The following is a 24,892-nucleotide window of genomic DNA, read 5'->3' as shown; positions in this document are numbered from 1 at the left end:
TTAAGTGATGTATCCAAAAGAATTTATTGTATCCATATGGAATGTAATGTATCGGTATAAAATTAAGTTTCAAATTTCCCTCCATAAAGCGTGTCATTAAGCGTATACATATGACCTAGCACATATTGTGTGTTTCATATTGTTTGAGTGCGTGAAAAAAGTGTTTGGCATTAATAATATTTCCTCTTATTTAACTATTTAGCCCTAGTTTTTTTCCTCTGTTCTTACTTCTCGTTTCTTTCCCTTTTCTCCCATCTTGCATTATTAACTTGGAGCTCAAAAATGTCAAGATGATCGATTTCATTTTCTTCAACTGCAACTAAGCTCTGTTAATGTGGAGTCAATGTTGAAATGGAGATCTCATTAGAACTTTATGCTAATTTGATTCTCGAATGTTATTGTGCTACCTTCCTCAAGTCCACATTACAAAATTGTAGGATTTTATTGTCAATAATATAAATATATTGTCTATTGCAAGAGAAACTAATGAAATCACACAAATTTTTCTAGGGTTTTCTTTGTCAATAGTTTTTCGATGAGGATGGGTAGTGATCCAAGAGTTTATTTTGAGAAATAAATAAGAATCTGTAATTTAGTCTTTTTTTAACCCTTAAAAGATGAAGTGTGAAATAAAAATGGAATGTGATGTTTCGATTGGTGTAGTTTCCATGTGGAATGCACTTAATTTCACACACATAACTCATAACAAGTGCAAACTCAAGATATGTGTCAGGTCAGTCGAATGTGCTAAATAACATATTTTTATAAGGGTTTCAGAGGTTAGATAGGAACAAGACCTTATTAAGATATCAATACACAAAAAACTGACAAGTTAACGGGGTCGCATATGTATTCCACCTCTATGAAAATCACAAATAAGATGAGCAGTTTTACTAATTTACTCTTTATCTACTCATTTGAAAATAAAAAGAAATTTTTTGAAACTTATAAATTTTTTTTAGATTTTCAAAAAATCTGTCAATTAATTTTATCTTGATTTGATAGACAGAAAAGTAGTCTCTCGTATTATTTTACTTGCTCACTTTCACCTAGCCTTGTTCCAAGGAAAACATTTACTTTTACTAAATTAATCTTATTAATTATGTTGTGAAAAGTTAAGTTTGACTATTAATATTTTACTACTAGTATTAGAGGAAATTAATAGACTTTTATTGATTACATAAATTAGACACCGTTCAAAATACTTGTTACTTATTTTCTAAATGTATTTTTATTTTTATTTGTCTTTTGGCATATCAAGAAAATACAATTATTTTATTTTTCTTGTTTTACCCTTAGCATTTTATAAATCATTTTTCAATACCTATTACTCCTCCCGTCTCAAAATAGTTGACATATTTACTAAAAATTATCTCAAAATAGTTGGTATATTTAAAAATCAAGAGTTAATAACTACTTTTTTCCAACTCTACCCTCAATAATTAATTCTCATATCAATTGAACAAGATTCATGTAATCAAGATTAAAAAGATAAGAGAAAATGTTTGTTTCCATCCTAAACTATACACGAAATTTCTGAGACACATTTGAACTTTAGGCGGGTCTTATTGCACCCCTGGACTAATTAAAATCGTATTTTTGGCAACCTTAGTGCCTACGTGACACATACGTGGCACATTAGCGAATCAACACACTGAAGGTCCACGTAGGCATACGTATGTGTCACGTAAGTACTAAGGTTGCCAAAAATACAGTTTTAATTGGTCTAGGGGCATAATAGGGCCCTCCTAAAGTTCAAGTGTATCTCAGTAATTTCGTGTATAGTTTAGGGTAAAAACAGTGCATTTTCTCAAAAGATAATAAGGTCGTATTAGTCAGTTGTGCAAAATCTATACTCCTCCTTTTCTTAACAGTTGTCACCATCTTTGTTTGCATTCCCTTTAAAATAATATATTAACCAGGTGCTAAATTGACTAAATTATTCTTATTTTATTACTCTTCTCTATTTAGTATTTACATATTTTTTTTACATTATATTGATATCTCTACAAATATGACTTAGGATAAAGGTGAAAAGAAAAAAATAACTATGCTTTGATTTTATGAAATGATAAGTAATAAGGCATATCTATTTTTAGTAAGGATGACAACTAATTAACAACGAAAGAAGTACATTCCAACTATTTTAAGACGGATGGAGTACTACTAAACATCAATTGATAGGGGTTATAAAGTAAAATCACTATATCAATCATTAATTTTTTAATGGATGTGCTAAGTCAAAAATTGATAAATAATTTTAAATGAAGAAAGTAATTGAAATAATTAATCTTACTAATTGGATCAAGTAAAATAAAACAGATTTATTTAAACAACTATTCATGAAAAGGCGGACAACTAGTATAATATCGAGAGATTAGAAGCGGCTTATTTATGCAATTTGACAGATTTAGGGATTGGATATTTGCGTGCTCCAATTCACCCTTTTTTTTCCCCTTTTATTTTCTCCATTCTCTTTTAGTCGTCACATTTCACTTTTCAAATATTAATTTGATTAATTTTTAAATTTAACTTACATCGGATTAATTTATTTTTTAAAAACAAAATTTAGATATTCAAAAATTTTTCAAAAAGTATTATAAATTGTAATTTTTCTCATATCAACATAGTAAAAAACTACATTTAAAATGTTAGTTAAAGTAAATATGTTTGAATCTTAGAAAGGCAGTTATGATAATTAAAAAGGAAGGAAGAGAACATTTTTAGACTAAAATTTTACCTTTACAATTACTCTCTCCATTCTTTTTTACTTGTCATAGTTTTCTTTTTTTTTTTCTTTTACATAATTTAGCTTTAAAAAGTCAAATCAAATAATTGACACTCAAAAATCAAAACATAACAACTTAAAAGGAAGGAAAAAAGTTTTCCAATGCAAAAAGGATAACTTGAGAAACATCTGTGATGTATTCACCAATCAGTTGACATAAAGCTCAAAGGAACACCTTGAATTATTAGTAAGAGAATCACTAAATAAGTTCATGATTAAAAAGATTGGCCTGAAAGAGAAGCAATCTCAGTTACAATGTGATTTCTAAAGTGGTCATGATTTATTCGGTAGCTATGCTTGTGGGAGCTAGCAAACGGCTCATGGTATTTGTTGAGGTGCTAGAGGGTTGAGGTGCTCTGAAGCTGACCTGGAAACGAACAATTGTTATTAAAAAGAAGGCATAATAAATAAACATCTATGTGTCCAACTTTAATTCGGATGTGTACAGGTAGATACTTAAACATCTTAAAAGTGAACAAGTAGACACAAGCACCTACTCGGTAAATCACGCGATATGCACGCTGCCTACATGTCAAATCATGTGAGATTTTCCAAGTAAGACGCGTGTGTCTATATTTGTTTAACTTTATAATAGTTTAAGTGCTTACTTGTGCGCACCTTAAGTTAGGAGCATAGATGCCAGTTGAGGCCAAGTTAAAGATTAGATTTGTGTATTATTCCAAAATGAACAATTGATGTGACTTATCATTCATTTTGTCATTTTCTCAAGGGGAGTAATAAGTCAAAGATGACATGGAGAAGTTTCAAAAGATGGAGTGATAAATTTGCGGAGGCTTGAAATATTGATCTAACAAAACATGTAAGTCAACTTTCTTTTTACTTTTATTGATGGGATCTTTCTATGAATAATGCATATTGCAGAGTGGAAAAATGTATATAACTACAAATATGTAATGCTAAGAAGAGTTCACACCAGGCATTGACTTAAAATGTGAAAACAACTTGGATATTATTAACAATAGTAAATTGGAGTATGTTCACCATCAACAAGCTTAAAGTATATAATGTCTTCAAACAAAATGATTTCATTCTCAAAAATATATATATTTTTTAATAACATGATGTCCAGGCTAGTTTGCGCGTACCTCAACTAATACCTGTTACCTCCCACCAGCAACAGGTACCAAGTAACAGATGGAAACAAATTACTTAGTGTGTTGTATTCACTAGGATTTTAAACTTAGACATCATGGTGCTCAATCCATTTCATTGATCACTGGGCCCCACCCTTGAATGCTAATTTTAAAAAATGTATCAATGCCTAGAATATAGAAGTAGTACTTAGATATTGTATTTATAGAGCTCTCTATTTACAAACTTGTACCAGCATATGCTAAAATAATAGTAGCCTTTAGCCCCCGGATGTTATTCATTCGTTAACTACAACAACTTTCTCAATTGTTATGATTTACACAAAATTAGTCATACTGGTAGGAAGATGATAAGAAGTTTCCTGTAAAGACTAAGAATAGTGAAAAAAAAGAAGTCTTGCTCTTTATTAACCACCCCAATTCTGTGAATTTTATCACCATATATCCAAAGCGGTGAATTTGTCTATTAGTCTTTTGCATTATTCTTCAAAATGTCTCATGCATCTTCTTCCAAAGATAGCAAGTATGGCGCTTTTTTGAGTTTTAGAGGTCCAGATACCCGTAGGAACTTTGTGAGTCATCTCTATACTGCTTTAGAACAAAGGGGAGTTAATGTTTTTAAAGACGATGAGAGGCTGGAAACTGGAAAATCAATTCCTAATGAACTACTGAAAGCCATAGAAGAATCCAGATTTGCGGTCGTGATATTTTCAAAGAGATATGCATCATCAAGATGGTGCTTGGAGGAGCTTGAACACATCATAAAGTGCCGAAATGAATTGGATCAGATTGTGATTCCAATTTTTTATGATGTGAGCCCATCTGATGTAAGCCATCAAAATTCACCTTTCGCTGAGTCGTTTTCTCAACACGAGGAAAAATACAAAGATGACATGGAGAAGGTTCAAAGATGGAGAGAAGCATGTAAGCAAGCTGGTAAAATATCAGGGTACCATTTACAAGAGTGCAAGTAAGGTTTTTCTTTCTTTTGCTTTTTTCGATCTGTTCTGTTTGCTTTTCTTGACCTCTTCTTTATTTTGGACCATATATCCTTTTTTGACTTATTTGTAATTTCATGTTTTGCCCTTGTGGGTAATTCAAGAACATAGGGTGTCTATTGTTTTGCAAGTATTGTTTAAAGTAATAAAATAAGGTATAAATCATAAAAGAGAGCATACACTAGCGTGCAAAATGTAAATGACTCTATAATAATATTTTTTGATTTCTAAAGTTCGATTTAAAATAGTTGTTGTTTTCATTGTAACATTTAGGGATGAGGCAGATTGCATCCAGAAGGTTGTTGATTACATATTACCAAACGTTATTTCACCCGTTTCAGAAAGCTTAGTGGGTACTCAAATTGACAAAGTAATCTCATTATTACATATGAAATCCGATGACGTTTGTTCCATTGGAATATGGGGAATGAGCGGTATTGGTAAGACAGAAATTGCTAGTGTTATATATGAGAGATATCGTCATCAATTTGAAGCTTATTGTTTTCTTGGTGATGTTGGAGAAATGTACCAGAGAAAGGGACTAACATGGCTGCAGAAAACTCTCATCTGCAAGCTATTGGGGAAAAAGATTGTTGTAACTAGTGAACGTGATGGAACCATGATTATAAAGAATGAGCTCCGCTGGAAGAAAGTTTTGCTTATTCTTGACAATGTAGACCATCTAAGTCAACTAGATCTTATAGTTGGAGGGACAGAGTGGTTTGGAAGGGGTAGTAGAATTTTGATAACCACAAGAGACAAGCACCTGATAATCACTCATGTGAAGGAGGATAAAGTATATGAAGTCCTACTATTATCTGAGATTGAAGCTCTTGAACTGTTTTGCATGCATGCTTTCAAAAGAAAGTCTCCGGAGATAGATTTTGAGGAACTTTCAAGTGAAGTGGTGAAGTATGCTGATGGACTCCCTTTAGCTCTTAAAGTTTTGGGTTCTTCTGTTTATGGACGAAATAAAGAGCAATGTAGAGACATAATTGATAGGTTGAAGAAGATACCTAATGATGACATTCTAGGAAAACTTAAAATTGGTCTTGATGGATTGAATAAAGATGAGATGAGAATATTTCTAGATATCGCATGCTTGTACAATCATAGACCAAGTTATGAGGTGGAATGGATAATTAAGAGTTGTGGCATTCACTTGATAGGACTAAGCCGCCTCATCGAAAAATCTCTATTATCCATAAGGAATGGCTACATGTTTGAGATGCATAGTTTGATAAGTCAAATGGGTCAAAATGTGTCAAGGGAAGAATACACAAACACCAAACTATGGCTTGCTGAGGAGGTTCATGACCTTTTTACTGGAAAGATGGTAAGAATATTTCAAAAAAAAATCGATAATTTAAGAACTCTTAATATTGTGACTTCGTTATACCGAGTTTTTTCTGCTTCATTTTTTTAAAAAAATTGCGTGAAAAATAAATATATGCTTCTTTGTTTACAGAAACCAAAAAAGGTGGAAAGCCTATGGATCCCAAAAGGTTATCGTTTTGAAGATGATAACGTAAATCATAACAAGGTATTCAAGAGGATGCGAAGCTTACAGGTGTTGATAGTTGATAAAAATATTTGCTCTGAAAGCACTGTCACTTGTCTTCCTTCTAGTCTGCGGTGGATTGAATGGCCGTACTATCAGTCAAGTTCATTACCGGAGAAATTTGACCCATCCCACCTCGTGGGGCTTTGTTTAAGTAGAAGTCGGCTTGTTGAACTTTGGCCAATGCCAAAGGTATAGTGATCTCTTTCTCTCTGCAAAATAACAGAACATGTGAATTAATCATGCCATGGTTCAAATGCGACACCAAATAAATGTTTCAATTTACTAATTTACATCATGTAAAAGTTAAACTTGCACATAAGATGTACAGAGGCCTTATCCAAAATCGAACATATTATCTCTTTCCGGCCTCTCTCCAATAGCTCATTCTTCTTTCTTTCCCCTATTAATGTTAAAAATGGAACTAGAACTTCAGGTTCTTGCACTGAGTGTCCCTCCTTATGGTTGTTCTTTAAATATTGTCCCCATGATTTGCTTTGCTGCAAAAATAGGCTCAATTTGTCTATTATGCAAGGCAACTGACATTTTTGTTTTTCGGATTTAAGCCCATCAGGCCGTCCCTGTGCTTGTCGTGATTACCTGATGCAAAATTGTGTTTCTTTTCTGCTATTCTATTGAATACATCCCTGCTCAATTTACTTAGTATATCCAGATACTAACTAAAAAGTTTGAGCATCTGCATAGTCGTTTCATGAAGAAACAATAGTTGACGCATGTTGTTCTGTATGAGGAAGTTATGCTGAGACGATAGGGTTGTAGGTAATACAATAGGACAGTTTAATATATGATGAACTTCTATCAAAATGGTAAGGCTTGCATGCTACAAATCAGGAGAAAATGGAATTTATTATGAAACTTAATGGCAGGGGTTTAAAATTTATTCATTTTTTCTTCTTATTTTGTAGTAATATTAAAGCTTTTTACATGAGTAATTTATTTTGGTATATTTTCAAATGTCTCATCGATATTTTGCGGTTTGTTAAGTACATTTCTGAATGTTTTATATGAGGTACTAAGAGTGAAATCTATAAATCATGAGTATATTAAATGGAACAAGTTTCTATTAGAGAGTATAATAAAGATATTGTAGATAGTTAACTTGAGGTTGAGTGCCATGTCATCAGCAGTTAGTTGGGTTGTTAGTTAGGTTGTTACAACTAATTAGTGGAAGGTTAGTTGACAGCTGTACATATTTGATATTTTGTATTCAGTTGGTTAGTGCTAGTGTATATATAAATAGAGGTGTAGTATATGAATTAGGAGTTAGTTCAATCATCATGTAGTAGTTTCTATTTTTTTCTCTGTAACAGATTGTGTGTGTATGAACTGATATACTCTGAATTCACTTGTAAGCTACTTCGAATCAGTGTTTGATGTACAAATTAATAGTTTCTGTGTGGTACCATGAGTAAAAATTAAAATTTATGACAACCATGTAGAGTTAATGGAATATGTTTATATGAGGTACCATCACTCCATTAGTGAAAACTAGAGATCATGACTATCAGGTAGAGTGAATGGACTACGTTTTAATGAGGTAACTAACATCTGTGGAATTTAGAAATCACGTTGCTATACCGGACTAATGTATCAACGTTTCAAAAAGTAAAATCTAAAAAGAAATTACCACATTAAAGAGGTTTTATTTTCATTGTTACATAAAAAGAGAACAAAAATATATTGACATTTAAGACAATTATGCATCTCAAATACAAAGTTCAAAACTCTTTCCACATTATCTACAACCAACATACTTCAATGAGCATTCTGAAAGTGAAACTTCTCCTTCATTCCCTAACAACCTTCTCTTTATTTTTTTTCCGCATAAAGTAGAATCATATATTTCTATTATGAGTACTACTTAAGCTAACTGATATTTCATCGAAGCATTATGTTTTCTTTGTGAAAACAGAAATTGAGCAACTTGAAGCATTTGGATCTCAGGGAGAGCCTTGGGTTAACAAAAACTCCTGAGTTTGGTGATATGCCAAACTTGGAGACACTAGATTTTTGTTGGTGTTCAAATTTGGAAGAGGTCCATCCTTCTCTTGGACATTGCAGAATGCTAACTTATTTGAGTTTTTATGGTTGTGTCAAACTTAAGAAGCTCCCAAAATTTGTTAGCATGGAATCTCTTGAGACTCTCAACCTTGAGCAATGCACAAGCTTAGAAGAATTTCCAGAAATCTGTGGAGATATGTGGCGCTTATCAGAACTCCATGTAGGATCCCACTGGATAAGAAGCTTACCCCCGTCACTCCGCGGCCTTAGAATTTTGGAATTAATTGGTTGTGAACTTATTGAAAGTATTCCCTGGGATATTCAAAATCTAGGATATCTCAAAATTGAAGATTGCAATAAACTTGCAACGCTGCCAAACAGCATGTTTGAATCACAGCAATTGGAAGGCCTTTGTATACGAGAATGTTCTGGATTGGAAGAACTCCCCATATATCTTGGAGTTCAAAAGAAGCTCTGGCGGTTAGAGATAGAAGGATGTGAGAACTTAAAGAAGCTTCCAAGCTCTTTTCAGATGGAATCCCTTGAACAGCTCAGGATATCTAATTCCCCAAAATTAGATACATTTCCAGAAATCAATGGAGATATGCATCGCTTGAAAGAACTGACTATAAATTCTACTGGGATAAGGGAACTGCCTTTGTCCATTGGGAATCTGAGGGGCCTCGAATCTCTCGATCTGAATGGCTGTGAAGATCTTGTAAGTCTACCAAACAGCCTATGTAATTTGAAGAATCTTCACTCTCTTTATCTCCAGAGGTGCAAAAAGCTAGAGAAGCTTCCGGAAAACATTGGTGATCTGCAAGAGTTATCGAAACTTGATGCAAGAGAAACTGTAATCTCCCAACCACCTCCCTCCATCACCAAGCTTGGCAAACTGTGGATGTTAAACATCTCACATGTTTTACAGCATGTGCATCAATTGTCAGCTTTATCCTTCTTGAATGAATTTGATCCTACTAATCGCAATATTTTGGGTGAACTCCCCGAGGATTTGGGATCTTTGCAATCTTTGGAATACCTGCATGTTAGTGGAAGTAATATTTCTTGTTTACCCAAGAGCATCAAAGAACTCTTACACCTTCAGCATCTGAATGTACATTTCTGTCATAATCTTAATGAACTTCCGGGAGAGCTACCCCCAAATTTAAAGCGGCTAGATGCAGATTATCATTTAGCCTTGAAGAGCATCAGAGATCTAGTAATTAAGTGTCTTAAGCTTTGTGCGCTCGCAATCTCATGGTGTGGTCATGAAAAATCCAAATGTCGAACTGTCTCACGTGAACAAGTAGATGTGAAGAAGTTGCTACAGCATTTTCTCAAAGCATGTATCCAGGTAATTATCTATCCCACACACATATGAATGCCGAATATTCTTGTCAAATTGCTTTCTAGTAATATTGATTTTTATTCCGCAGTGTGACTTCAACCAAAGGGCTTATTTTCTCATTTCTTTTCCTGAAGTCAGAATTTTGGAGTTGTTTGATTATCAGTTTATAAATCAAGAAATGGTCTCAATTAATCTGAACCTGTCTTGGTATACCAATAAGTTCAAGGGGTTTTCAATATTATACTGTCCTAATGGACTGGAAGTGAGATTAGTAGCCAGACTGGTCTGCAAATCTGACCCTGAAAGCAAGCATTCGTTGAACTACGACGTCCCTAAATATTGGTTCGACTCTCCTGTCATGAGTTGCATCTACATTCCGTTTGAAACACTATGGAATGCTTATGGCAATAAAGAAGGGAAGAACCCAAATGACTATTACCTTTTTGAGGTATTTGAAGTGTACGCCAAGGAACTATGTCGGGGAATTCGCCTGGAGTATGAGAATAAAGATAGGAGATGGAGAAGAAAGCAACGAGCAACGCAAAGTCCCAAACTCTTTCCAGTTACTCGAAATGATACTGCCGTAACAACTGAAAGTGGCTGCACTATGGTACTCGAGCCTTCTCTCCCTTCTACTTCACGGGCGTCTGCTGAGTGCGACATTGCCACCGATAGGGGACTATATTTAGGGTACGAGAGAAAACCTCTAGAGGTAGATCAAGCAGCATTGGAAGTTCAAAAGGAACATAAATCTCAAAATGTTGAGATGATTAGTGTTTGTGGTAGCCCATCAAGGAATATGGATGATGTTTCAAGAAAGAGAAAGAGAAAGAGGAAAAGAAACAGAAAGAAAAAGAGAAGGATGGCAAGGACAGATGAGACTAACTGCTCTCATTGCATCATCTAGCTTGCATGACTTTGATGGATCATGAGAAACCGCTTACAGTCTTAATTACTTTGCTAGCAAAAAGGGTTACCTAAAGGAGAAAATCGAGGTTAGCCTTGATTAGATCTTGAGAATTTCCGTGTTATGTATATTTTTGCACTTAATTTTATGTTCCTTGGTTGTAGGAAGCATCTGTTGTTAATTTATGTAGTTTTCGGGTACAAGAATCTATATTTAGGCACAATAACTTCAACACTAGTTCAAGTTTAAAACAAGAACACTATGAAGTACAAAAACACCCTCAACACAAGATCAAAGTGATCTTTCTAAGAAGTGTGTTTTATTTTTTCAGAAATTAAGATGAAACAGAAATATAAAGCCAAGTCCCCCGACTTCACAGAGTGTCCTTAAGGAGTAATTTCCCTTACTGTACCCGAGGTTTTGGAATCTTCCTCCCAGAATAAAATGACTTTCAATCCAACTATAGTGGTACCTCAAATAATTGGATTCGTCGAACTCACTCAACGATTTGATTGATCACAAAGAATGTTTTAAAGACAAGAATAGTTTTTATTTCAGAAAATTTTTCATTCATTTCTAAACCTGTGGATGAAAGCAGGTTTATATAGCCATCAGATGCCTCTTATGAAAGGTGGCAATGGTTCACATAAAAGGTGTATCCTTGGAAGAGTCATGTCTATTCATTCAAAATATTGTGTCTTTTTCTGAACAGACACAACTATCTGAATAGTCACACCTTTTCTAAAACAATATGTATTTTGCTTAAAGGTTGTGTCCCTCCATTTTCCATTCACACCAATTAAACCCAACAATCCCCCACATGAATGGGGAATGACTATTCTTTATAAAACTTTACGGATAAGTATGTGATCATCAAGCAAAGACTGATTGAATCTGGATATGTAGGTTTCCCTTTGAAATTTTCGTAGTGAACATGCATCGGATGTACTCGGTCAATTGGTAGATTTGATATCTTTAAACTGTCGAACTTTAATGTACACCTAGACAGCATATGTCACACAACTAGCCTTTTACCATTTATGGTTCTCACAGATTTGTTCTTTTCAGCCATGAACATATCCCGGTTTCATGAGAGCTTAGAGAATATGCCTTTACTAACATTCTCCTTGAAATGGCTTCCACTTCACATAGGTAATTTCTAAACATTCAATCCTATAGATTAAACTATTTGGTCAAATCTGCCAAATTTAGATAATCACTAAAAGACTTTTCACTTTAAGTCTTATCCTTGTTTACTAAACATTGTCAACATAATGAGAATGGGTTGGGTAATTGACAATGTTGAACCTGTCTGACACAACTTTGTTTGATCTCCTTGAACCTAGGTCTTGGGATCTCCAGTTTGCTAGGTAGAGTTACCGCCATGCTGACTTGTCCTAGGCCTTAAACCCATTCCCTTGGATGTCCTTTCCACTCCTTCTCTAAATAGGTCTTTTGTAAGTGGATCCAACATATTATTCTTTGAATTCACATAGTAAATAGTGATAATTTCACTAGACAGGAATTCCCTAATGGTATTATGTCTCCGTTGTATGTGACGAGATTTACCGTTGTACATCATGCTCCCTACCCTACCTATTGCTACTTGGGTATCATAGTGTATACATACTGGTGCCACTAGTTTGGGCCAATAAGGAATATCTTCCAAGAAATTCTGGAGCCATTCTGCTTCTTCACCGGCTTTATTTAATACGATAAATTCAGATTACATTATAGAGCGAGCAATACAAGTCTGTTTGGATGATTTTCAAGAGACTGCTCCTCCACCGATTGTAAATACATATCCACTTGTGGATTTTAATTCATTCGATTCGGTGTTCTAATTTGCATCACTATATTTTTCAAGTACCGTAGGATATTTATTATAATGCAAGACATAGTTTTGAGTGTATTTAAGATACCCCAAAACTTTTGAGTGTATTTAAGATACCCCAAAACTCTTTTCATTGCTATCCAATGAGTTTTGTTGGAAATAATTGTGTACCGACTCAATTTGTTGATAGTGCATACTATATCTGGTCGTGTACAGTTCATTATATATATTAAACATCCCAATACTTTTGCGTACTTCAATTGTGAGTCACTTTCACCTTCATTCTTTCAAAGTGCAAAGCTCACATCCAAAGGAGTCTTGGCAATACCGAATTCCATATACTTAAATTTGTCAAGTACCTTTTCAATATAATGAGATTGTGACAATGCCAACCCTTGTGGAGTTCTATCGATTCTTATACCTAAGATCACATCCTCAACTCCAAGGTCTTTCACATCGAACTTGCTTTCGAGCATTCATTTCATTTCATTTATGTCTGAAATGTCTCTACTAATGATCAATATATCATCCACATATAAATAAACAATGACTTGGTGATTCGGAGTGTCTTTAATGTAAACATATTATTGTATTCATTTATCTTGAACCCGTTTGCCAACATGGTTTGGTCAAACTTCGCATGCCATTGTTTGGGTGCTTGCTTTAGTCCATACAATGACTTAATAAGTTTACACACCTTATTCTCCTTTCCTGGAATAACAAAATCATCAGGTTATTCCATGTAAATTTCTCCCTCCACTTCTCCATTTAGGAATGCAGTTTTCACATCCATTTGCTAGATTTCAAGATCATATACCGCCGCCAAGGCAATTAATATTCGAATCGATGTTATCCTTGTTACTGGCGAGTATGTATTAAATTAATCAAGACCTTCTTTTTGTTTGAAGCCTTTTACTACAACTCTTACCTTGTATTTGTCAATAGTACCATCTGCCTTCATTTTTCTTTGGAAGATCCATTTATAACCTAAAGGTTTATTTCCTGGAGGAAGATTAACCAATTCTCACGTATGGTTGCTTAAGATTGAATCAATTTCACTGTTGACTGCCTCTTTCCAAAAGGATGAGTCTGACGACGACATCACTTCTTTAAATGTTTGAGGCTTATTTTTTAAGAGAAATATTATAAAATCTAATCCAAATAAATTAGACGTTCTTGACGTGTACTACGTCTTGGATTTTCTTCATTATGTACATTCTCACTTGATTCATCTCGAGGTTGTTTAGACCCCCACTAGACTATTCATGCCTAGTTTTATACGGGTAAACGTTTTCAAAGAATTCAACATTGTTCGATTCAATTATTGTATTTTCATTTATATCCAGATGTTCGGATTTATGAACCAAAAACCAATATGCTTTACTACTTTTAGCATATCCTATGAACACATAGTCCACCGTCTTAGGTCCTATCTTAACACTTTTAGGCATTGGAACTTGGACCTTTGCTAGACACCCCCACACTTTGAAATATTTTAAGTTAGGTTTCCTTCCTTTCCATTTATCATAAGGAATTGATTGTGTCTTACTATGGGGAACTCTATTGAGTACATGATTGGCGGTAAGGATAGCCCCCCCCCCCCCCCCCCCCAAAGTTTTGTGGTAAACCAAAACTTATAAGTAAGACTTTCATCATTTCCTTCAATGTTAGGTTTTTTCTTTTTGCAATTCCGTTAGATTGAGGTGAATACGAGGATGTAGTTTGATGGATAATTCCATTCTCTACACATATTTTGGTGAAGGGCGATTCATATTCTCCGCCCCTATCACTTATTATCACTTTTATCTTTTTCTCTAACTGATTTTCTACTTCAGTTTTGTATTGCCTAAATGTATCTATTACTTCATCCTTACTATTTAGCAAGTAGACATAACAATATCTAGTACAATCATCAATAAAAGTTATGAAATGCTTTTTCCCACCACGTGATGGTGTTGACTTCATATCACAAATATCAGTGTGTATTAATTCCAAGGGATTGGAATTTCTTTCAACAGACTTATAAGGATGCTTTGTAAACTTTAATTTCACACATGTTTGACACTTTAATTTATTGCACTCAAAGTTTGAAAAAACCTCTAAGTTAATCAGTTTTCATAATATTTTGTAATTAACATAGCGTAAATGTTCATGCCATAACCCGGCGGGTTCGCCTAGATGCCTAGTAAAGAACGAGCTGGTGGGAAAGAGCTGGAGAAGTCGCTTTATGCTTTGACTCTATGAAGTCGCTTTCTGCTTTGATGCTATGAAGTCGCTTTATGCTTTCACTTCGGCCTTGTTAGATAGAGTCTCACTTTAAGGTCGAGTAGCTTCTTGGTCGCCAACACTCAAATCAGAGTGACTTCACTACCTGAAGAAAGAAAGCTGCTTCGGCAGGGTCGAAGAAGACGTGTAAGACACCGAGGGGCCCTTTCCTCTGCCGGGGACTTCCACGAAATGAAAGGCTCTGCCCACTCAGAGTGGACAGACTTTCGAGTTTTCAGCGGTTTATGCTAAATGTACGAGGGCCCTATGGACTCTACCTCAACGACTTTTTTTCATACTTTCACGAGAAAGCAAACTATCGACCTTATCTCCGTTAGTTTTTCAAGATCAGTGAACCCGAATGTCAACATCTCTATGGGGCCTACTCTAGTCTTTTATCTACAGAGAGGTGGTCGTTTACATGCTTACTTACTAAAGTACGGGAAAGAAATATCTTACAAGAACAAGTAAGAGAGTTGACTTGCTTACTTTAACAAGTGAGAGAACTGAGGTTGCTTTTTTGGGAGAGTATGCCAATATGATCTTAATGAGGTGCGGGGCTTTGCATCTGACATTCGTTGGGCTTCTCTCTTCGGGATCCTGCGCCCCGGTGACCCACTATCAGGAAAAGAATTGCAATAGCTAAATGGTGATGGGCTATATCAGTCAGCCACTGACCCTGCTTTTCCTTGTGTGGATCCTATTTCAATGGGAACTAGATAAGTCGATCCACCTACACGTCTTGCTTTTACTGTTATATCAGGAGTTACTCCACGTATTGCTTGACGTAAAACGGATAGTGGATTTGTTTCTGTCTTTTGTTGAATCTTTTTCACAGCTCGATAGATAATTTGATAAGCCAATGATTTTTTTCCATGTTTCAGAATACGGTTAACCAACATGTTAACTAATCGATTACGATAAGTCAACTACAACTAGAAGGCATCCGCTAGGGATGCTTAATGCCACTTCGCCAACTGGTGTTACCTGCGTAATGTAGGCTCATTCTTTTGTTTATAAAGATCTTGTAGTAGCCGAAGGTAGTCCGCTTGTTAGATTGAATTGAATCTTATATAACAACACAACCGGGGCCTTATTAATTTAGAGACTTTATCAATAGTATAAGTGGACCTCTCAAAGGTATAAGTAGACATTAGTCTTGCTGGTTCGGGCGGTAAGGCCCTGGTTATAAGACTCAAGTAAGTAAAATGAATTTGAACTTTTATTTATTTCAACATTCATTACATTCATCTTATAAAGGCCCTCGGTGAGATAGCCTTTTCCTACATATACTTCTCCTTTGCTAATTATAATTTTTCCAAAAATGTTTACACATTTGAATTCATTCTTGTCTAGAAATGAAATAGAAATCAAGTACTTACGTAAATCCGGAACATACAAGACATTGTTAAGTGTCAAGATCTTTCCTGAAGTCATTTTCATGTTCATTTTTCCTGTGCCTTCTACCTTATTCGTAGCGGAGTTAGACACGTAGATTATTTTTTCCGCTTGAGCTAGAGCAAATGCCAAAAAAAAATTTTTGTTGGCAAAAACATGGAAGGTGGCACCAGAATCCATCCACCACTCACGAGGATTCCCCACCATGTTGCATTCTGAAAACATAGCACACAGATCATCACTTTTTTTGTTGGACTCAATCATATTTGCTTGGTCTTTTTTCTTGCCTTTCTTAGAGGCATGACAATACATGGAATTATGGGCAATCTTGCCACAGTTGAAGCACTTTTCCTTGAATTTCTTCTTAGGTTGATTGCTTTCTTGTTCAACTTTCTTCCTTTTCTTAGAATTGTTTTGGTCATCTTCTACAATATGTGCTCCATTAATTGTAGAATTTTCTTTTGACCTTCACTCAGCAGCTTTATTATCCTCTTCAATACGTAGTCAAAAAATAAGATCTTCGATAGTCATCTTCTTGCGTTTGTGCTTCAAGTAGTTTTTGAAGTCTTTCCACATAGGTGGTAGCTTCTTAACGATCGCTACTACTTGAAATGCATCATTCACAATTAAACCAACAAAACAATTTATGTGAGTACTAAGAACATTTTTAATTTGTTCAACTAAGGTATTTTTTAAAGATATACCTTCCGCTAGGAGATCATGGATGATTACTTACAATTCCTGCACTTGAGAGACAACCGATTTGCTATCTATCATTTTAAAGTCCAGGAATCTTGAAATAAAGAATTTCTTAATTCCCGCATCCTCTGTCTTGTATTTTAATTCTAGTGCCCCCCATAATTCCTTCGATGTCTTAGTTTCACTGTAAACATTATAGAGGTCGTCTTGGAGACCACTCAAGATATAATTCCTGCAAAGGAAGTCTGCGTGTTTCCAAGCCTCTACAATCATGAAATACTCTTTGTCCGAGGTTCCCTCGGGTACCTCAGGAGCATCTTCATTAGTGAACCTTTGAAGGCATAGAGTGGTGAGGTAAAAGAATATCTTTTGCTGCCATCGCTTAAAGTCAATGCCCACAAAATTTCTGGGCTTCTCCGCAGGTTCCATTGGTTGCAGAGCATTTGCTCGACTTATTGAGGCAATACTAGTTTCCCCTAATGTTGTAGCCGCATCTTGCATTTGACTTTCGTTAGTCATTTTTCCTTTCATCACAGGACAGTAAATTTAGTATTTTTAGGATACTACTTATTAACAATTTTAAACACCTCTTGTTTTTAGTTAGCAATGAAGTTTTTATGACTTCCAATTGTCAACCGAGTGATCTTAACTTGTGATGAAGATTTTATGTCTTCGAATCACTAGTTAAGTTCAAACAGAGTAGAAAGTTTAAAGCTTTAATCTTCAAATACAAGAAATACAAATTCTGCAATTATTCCTTAAGATTGTTAATTTATGTAGTTTTCGGGTACAAGAATCTATATTTAGGCACAACAACTTCAACACTAGTTCAAGTTTAAAAAAAGAACACTATGAAGTACAAAAACACCCTCAACAAGATCAAAGTGATCTTTGTAAGAAGTGTGTTTTATATTTTCAGAATTAAGATGAAAGAGAAATATAAAGCCAAGCCCCCTAAATTCACGGAGTGTCCGAGGTTTTGGAATCTTCCTCCCAGGATAAAATGACTTTTAATCAAACTATAGTGGTACCTCAAATAATTGGATTTGTTGAACTCACTCAACGATTTGATTGATCACAAAGAATGTTTTGAAGACAAAAAGAGTTTTTATTTCAGAAATTTTTTCATTCATTTCTAAACCTGCGGATGAAAGCAGGTTTATATAGCCATTAGATTCCTTTGAAAGGTGGCAATGGTTCACTTAAAAGGTGTATCCTTTGGAAGAGTCATGTCTGTTCATTCAAAATATTGTGTCTTTTTCTGAACAGACAAAACTATCTGAACAGTCTCACATTGTTCAAAACAATATGTCTTTTGCTCAAAGGTTGTGTCCCTCCATTTTTCATTCACACCAATTAAACCCAACATCTATCGGATTAGATTTTAAGAACAAAAAGATGTGATGGAGCAATTACTTCAACATCAAAGCCAAGTGTGTGGAGATACAAGTGGGATAACAAATCCTAAATCACTTCACTTCCTATAGGTGAAGGCTTTTTTTGGTGTAATATACCACATAAATTACAGTTGAACATACAACCAAGTGAAAATAAAATAATCTTCTTCTTGGCTGTGGCGTGGATATCTCGCTCTCTTTAAAGAGATTCAAGCTCACTGTGGCATAATCTACATCGATCCAGCAGTATCAACTCTTGGTTTGTCCCCATCAAGATACAACAACCCATCAACGATGTACAACTCAAGCAACTCTGGATTATTTGAAGAGTCCAAAGCTCCACCTAGGGGCAGCTCAACCATATTCGTGGCCTAAGGCGAAAATCAAACAGAGGCCTTAAATTTTTAAGAAATAATAACCTTTTTATAATGAAATCTATGTTCAAAATTATATAATCGATTTTTTCTAATTAATCTTTTTTAAGTAATAATATTATCAATGCATTTAATCTTTCTTGAGACATCATATTTTAGATATATGAACTTCTAATATTTCTTTCCTTTTATATGAAAATTTTATTTTTTCTATAAATAATATTTTTTTTTTGAAAAAGAATCTATAATATATTAGTAAAAAATGAGGTCCCTCAAATTTGGGGGCCTAAGGCAGCTGCCTATTTTTTATAAGGTTGAGCCGCCCCTGGCTCCACCATAAGAACACCTTCCTTCAACACATTAAAACTCTCTTTGAATAGTGAATATAGTTAAAGACTCAGAATATTTTTCTATGTCTAAATTCTCTCTTTCACTACTACACATTACAATATTCCAACACTTATCTTTTTCCTCTTGTCTCATAATATACTACAACTCATCTCTTTTCTTTGTACACCATAACAAAGAAAGAAACACCACTATTTATAGGTGAGGAATTCACCCTTGTATTGAATAGAAAGAATATGGTGTAGTAAAGTGGATACATGAATGGTCTATAGGTTGCAAATGTTATAAGAGTTTCAAAAGTAATGAGGTAGACTAATGGTAGATGTTACAAGAACTATACGTCACATTCTACCATAAAATAATGAGTGAAATAAAGTGTTAGTAGTTATAAGAGTTACACAAAGTAAATACACACTTTTACTCTAAATAATATTTCACTAATGTGCATTGGAGAAGTGCAACCATCAGCAACACAATTTGTCATTTGATATAATGCACTTTAATATAATTAAAATATTAAAATGCACTAACAGCTTTCAAGTTACATGATGAGCTTTTAGTATTTCAATGGACATGGCAAAATGGAGGAAACTGAAAGGTATTTTCAAGAGGCACACATATAATTTCATTAGAGCATTCTGATAATGTTTTTGCATTAGAGTATCGTGAAAATAGTGAAAAACAGGTAAAGATAATGAAATCAACTAAACATAATTCTCCGGTGATCTTCAGGACACAACGTAGGTGAAGAATAAAGAAAACTGGCTACATTTGCCTTCTCCTAAGCCCCTAGTTGAGAGCGAGCTTTTCTACTATTTTAGTTGTGTAGGTATCGCGGGGTATGCCCACTTTTTCAAATAGTACTTCACAAGGTTGTGTTTACTAGTTATTCCTGTTGATGATTATAAATTCTATAAACTGTCAGAGATTGTTTTATTTGAATTATAAGAAACTTTAATATACATATACTTTTTCACAAAAAAAAAGTGTCCATATAATTCTGCATTACTTGTACACCGTTTGTTTTTCTTATAAAACCTGCATAACTGATATGATCTCCGTACATTCAGTACATTATTGTAAGACCCCGTAAAATCCTAAGTCTAAAATTCAGCTCATTAAGCTTTACAAGCTCTAACACTTAGAATATTTTGCTAAGTTCTCAAGACTTAGTCTCATTTTTATACTTCCAAACTTTGGGGATTTATTTGGCGACCTTTCCGACCTCCGTTTTTCGATTTTAAAGTTGCGTTTCGATCAGTCAAACTCTTAGTACATCTCGGGTTAGTTTCAAAATTTTTATAGTAGTGTAAGGGATGTTTGGTTGCCCGAACCAGTAGCTAAATGCGTTTGAGCCGCGGAGCCCTCTTATAGCTTTTGTACCTAGTTTTTTCAGCATTTCAGGGTCAACTTCAAACAATCATAACTTCCTGTATATAATGAATTGGGAGAACTGCTATATATCAATGGAAATATCTTTGAGTCGTATTTTTAATGCAATTGGTTTCATCCAAATCCAACATCTGAGTAAAAAGATATGATCAATTTACCACAGCCTATCAAAGCTGTCAACAGAGGGACAACTTCGTCTTTTTCTTTTTTCTTAGGGGTAATTTGATCATCCTCCACCCCTATATATACCCCAAACATGGGATTAAGGCTCATTTGAATCAAAATATACTCTTTTCTTCCATTTTCTCTCAAGAACTCAAGAAAGGGTTTCCATAGAAGATCCAAGTTCAAGCAATTCTCTCTGTCAATCTTCCTAAAATCAAGAACTAAGGTATGCGTAGTGCTCATCCACGGATTTCTTTCATCCGTTGGAGTCCAAGAACCATGCTTTAAATATTATATTATGATTGTCTTGTTGAGATATGATCATGTACATGTTGATGGTTGTTGTTTATGCTTCAAGATGTTAATTTAAGGTGATTCTCATGAAGTATGTGTGCTTGTAGTTAAAACCCATGAAATTGGATGGTTTAAGATGACTAAATTATTATAAATACCTATGCCATAAAGTGTGCATGCAAGGTGTTCGACGAAATGCCTAGAATAGGCATAATCATGTTTTCATGATTTAAGAGTGCTCAATTAACAAGTCCTTACTCCATGTTTTATGATTTCACGTGAATTCCATGTTGTGTGAATAAAGTTCAAATCTTTACATGTTGTTCATGATACCATGATATTTTGTAGATTCAATTGGTGGAATTGATTTAAATTATGGTGTTATGGTGTATAAAATTGATCATTAGGCCTATGCCCTAAATAGTGCATGCAAGGTGTTTGTTAAAATGTCTTAGTGAAGAAGAATTGAGCACTTTGACCTATTTGTGATCTAAATGATGATTCCATGCTATATCCATGTGATTAAGTTGACTCCCATGCTAAAGCTATGCCTACCATGTGTTTGATAATGTGCCTTAATGAATAAATGATGATCAAGTACCTAGTCTTCATGTTCCAAGATTTTGCCATGTCTCTTAAGTTAAGCCATGTCTACTTGATCAAGATGATTTCTATGCTATTAATGTGCTATGAATATGTTGTTGGCTTGTCATGATATTAGAGTTGACCATGATGTTAGCTATATGAAAATGTTATGAAAACCACATGATTTATGAATTCCCCTTAGATGCTATATTATGGATTGTTAATGTTCGTCAAGTACTCTTGTATGTCTAAGTCATGTCAGTTTCCTTCCATCGAGTCCTGGGGATATTCGTACCTGAAAAATATAGCTGTGTGCCTAGAGCCATGTCATGTTTTCACGATACTCTCAGTAAAGCCATGTTTAGTAGACTTCAGTCAGTCTCATGACTCAGGAAAACTCATGTAAAGGCAGTATCAGTTCAGTTTTACTCAGTACTCAGTAATCTACATAATCTCAGTAATATTCCGTCAGTCTATAGAATTTAGTAAATCTCAGTATCAGTATAATTTAGTTCAGTATTTAGTTCAGACATCAGTAAAATTAGTCAGCTAACAGAACTCAGTAGAATTTAGTCAGTTAATAGAATTCAGTAGTGTTCCGCTAGTTATCAGAACTCAATAAACTCAGTCCATGTTCAGTTCAGTTAAACAGAACAATAAGTAACAGTTTAGTTAATTCTAGTATGAACTAGGAAATCAGTTTAGTATAATCAGTTCAGTGTCATTCAGTTGGGAGTAGGATTCAGCACCGAGCGAACCCAAGGATGGGAACTCACTTGCCAGTAGAGGGTGTGATTCTTAGAAATAGTCCTTGCATTCTAGAACTATGTAGCCAGCATAGGTTGGGACATCAATACCTGTCTGTTGAGGGTAGATGAGGTGGCTTAACCTGTTAGCTGAGGGTTTCCACCGTTCTTAGTAGAGTACCTTCCAGATGAGGGTCACTCACAAGTTGTCCTTACCAGTGGTGCGGTATTGACACCCTTCCAATCAGGGCAGAGATTTGACCCCAGCTTAGCTATTATAGCGTATTTGGGGTATGTCGGTTAGATAACTACTTCCCATAGTTTCAGTATCAGTCTCAGTAAAAGAACTCCGATAGTTCTTCAGGATATCAGGACTGTCAGATACAGTCTACTCAGATACAGTACGGAACTCAGTTAGTTCCATCAAATTTAGGACTGTCAGATACAGTCATTCATGCTATCAGTTATCAGAACTTATGTTATCAAGTATATCAGTTGTCAAAATTTAGTTATTATTCATGATATGTTATCAGTATATACATGTCATTAGTATTCATACTCAGTAGTCATGTTATCACGAGCTCAATTTTAGGACTGTTATATACGGTCAATCAAATCAGTTCTTCATAATCAGAACTATCAGAAACAATCATTCCTTTATCAGTAATATAGTATCAGTCTCCTAGTATTCAGTAATACAGTATCAGTTCCTCACTTATTAGTGAATTACATATCAATATCAGTAAACTCAGTCATTCAGTATCTCAATATCAGTAAACTTAGTCATTCAGTATCTCAGTATCAGTAAACTCATGTTGTCAGTATTCAGACTCAGTAGTCAGTATCACCACGAGTTTAGTTACAGTTATGTATGTATGTATGTATTCTCACGTTCATATTAGTCAGCATTGTTCATGCATATAAAAATTTTTGCATTTAGCCTACCTCACTTGTATACTCAGTACATTCAGTCGTACTGACGCATTCATGCTATGGTATTTTATTTGACGCCAGAAGTACAGAGGTACGAGTTTTGAAGCAATAGTAGCATTGCAGATGTCAGCAGTCAGTGCTCCTCTTTATTTGAGGACAATATTATTATTACTTTACTACAGTATTTTAGATTAGTTTTTTAGTTCATGGAGTTAGTTGGAGACATATTCCTTCAACTCCTTATTCAGTTCAGTTAGAGGCTTTCGGACTAGATGTTAGATTAGATGTTCAGACTTCAGTATTTATGTTTCTTTTTGGTATTATTATACCATATTTTTCAGATATTTATCAGTATTGAACCTTATGGCCTTATAGTTCATGTTTCCGCATATTTTATGAGATATTATGTAGTTTATAGGTACAGATATCAGTCATATGTTAGCTTGTGGTCCTTCGAGGTCATGAGCACCGTGTAGCATTTCGGTTCAGAAAAATTAGATTGTTACAAACTTGGTATCAGAGCCTATGGTTCAACAGTGTCCTAGGAAGTCTGAAAGTTGCATCAAGTAGAGTCTTGTACATAGGCGTGTTGTGCACCACACTTATGTGCAGGAGGCTATGAGATATTTTAGGAACAGTTTCCCTTCTTTCATGTCTCAAGATCGAGCTATAGAAGGTTTCTCTTAGGAACCCATGCAGATTCACATCAGGCTCCCCTTATGTAAACCTTACCTTACTTTCAAGGTAATAGAAACAGTGAAGCTTAAGTTCTAAAGATATGGCTTTCTCATGCAGTTCCTGGAGACAGTTATGGGATTTGCCACATGCTCAGACAATATCCCCTCAGTTCATTCATGTTCCAAAGTTGTACATATTTCATTTATGATCATGAGAACTTCTTTGTAAACTCAAATCTAATTTTTGATATGCCGTTAGATCCCTTCTCAGAATCCTATGACAGTATAGACCTAGAATTTTAAGCATGGACCTAAGAGTTTAGCAGTAGATAAGTTGGGATAGTATTATCTATTCTGATTAGATTATGTATTCATGGGGATAGTTGTACCAACATGAATTAGTAGGTTTGAACAGTGCTAGCAGGCGAGCTAGAATTTAAGTTTATTTTATTGAAATTAAGCATGAAGGTGTAGATGTGATATTAGTAGTATATAAGGAAACAGAAGCAGCTGATGTGTTTAGTAGGATGGGAAGGTGTCGAACAGAGTATAAGTATGTGATGATAAATCAAGTGACCAATTCAGACTCTCAGATTCTAATAGTAGTGCCAGTATGTATAGAAAAGCAGTAAGGGAAGACGATTCCCAACCCATTCTTTTCTCAGTACAAAGATTTGTACTTTAGCTATCACGAAATCCACTCAGTTCTTACATATCAACTCTATGGTCATGGACCACGATCATGCACTTTTCCATAAATCATGTACGGTTTCAGTTCCCAATATAAAGGATCTCAGTTTAACCCGCAGTACAAATCAATTCCATGAACACAGCTTATGTTTGCACGTTTTCTATAGAATTATGTGCGTTTTCATTTCCCAGCATAGGGAGTCAGATCTAAATCACTCAGTGTCACAAATCGTGTCTCACGAATACAAAAAACTCAAAACTTAGGTGATGCAGCTCATAACTCATGTACACGTATCATGCTTTACAGTATACTCAGCTTTCATGACTCATGATATGCCCCTAAAGATCAGATAGATTCA

The 24,892-nt window shown here is 34.8% G+C and overlaps 1 protein-coding gene across 1 annotated transcript; it reads left to right on the top strand.

Annotated features, from left to right (window-relative positions):
• The first annotated feature begins 4,130 nt into the window (after positions 1-4,130).
• On the top strand, positions 4,131-10,936 carry LOC107851829 (disease resistance protein Roq1). The gene is made up of 5 exons (XM_016696926.2): positions 4,131-4,870; positions 5,172-6,234; positions 6,367-6,651; positions 8,393-9,835; positions 9,918-10,936. The coding sequence occupies exons 1-5, from the start codon at positions 4,392-4,394 to the stop codon at positions 10,734-10,736; spliced, it is 4,089 nt and encodes a 1,362-aa protein (XP_016552412.2). The 5' UTR covers positions 4,131-4,391; the 3' UTR covers positions 10,737-10,936.
• Positions 10,937-24,892: the final 13,956 nt, after the last annotated feature.

The sequence above is a fragment of the Capsicum annuum genome, chromosome 12 (genome assembly GCF_002878395.1).
Source record: "Capsicum annuum cultivar UCD-10X-F1 chromosome 12, UCD10Xv1.1, whole genome shotgun sequence".
Lineage (NCBI taxonomy): Eukaryota > Viridiplantae > Streptophyta > Magnoliopsida > Solanales > Solanaceae > Capsicum > Capsicum annuum.
This window is presented reverse-complemented; position numbering and strand designations above follow the sequence as displayed.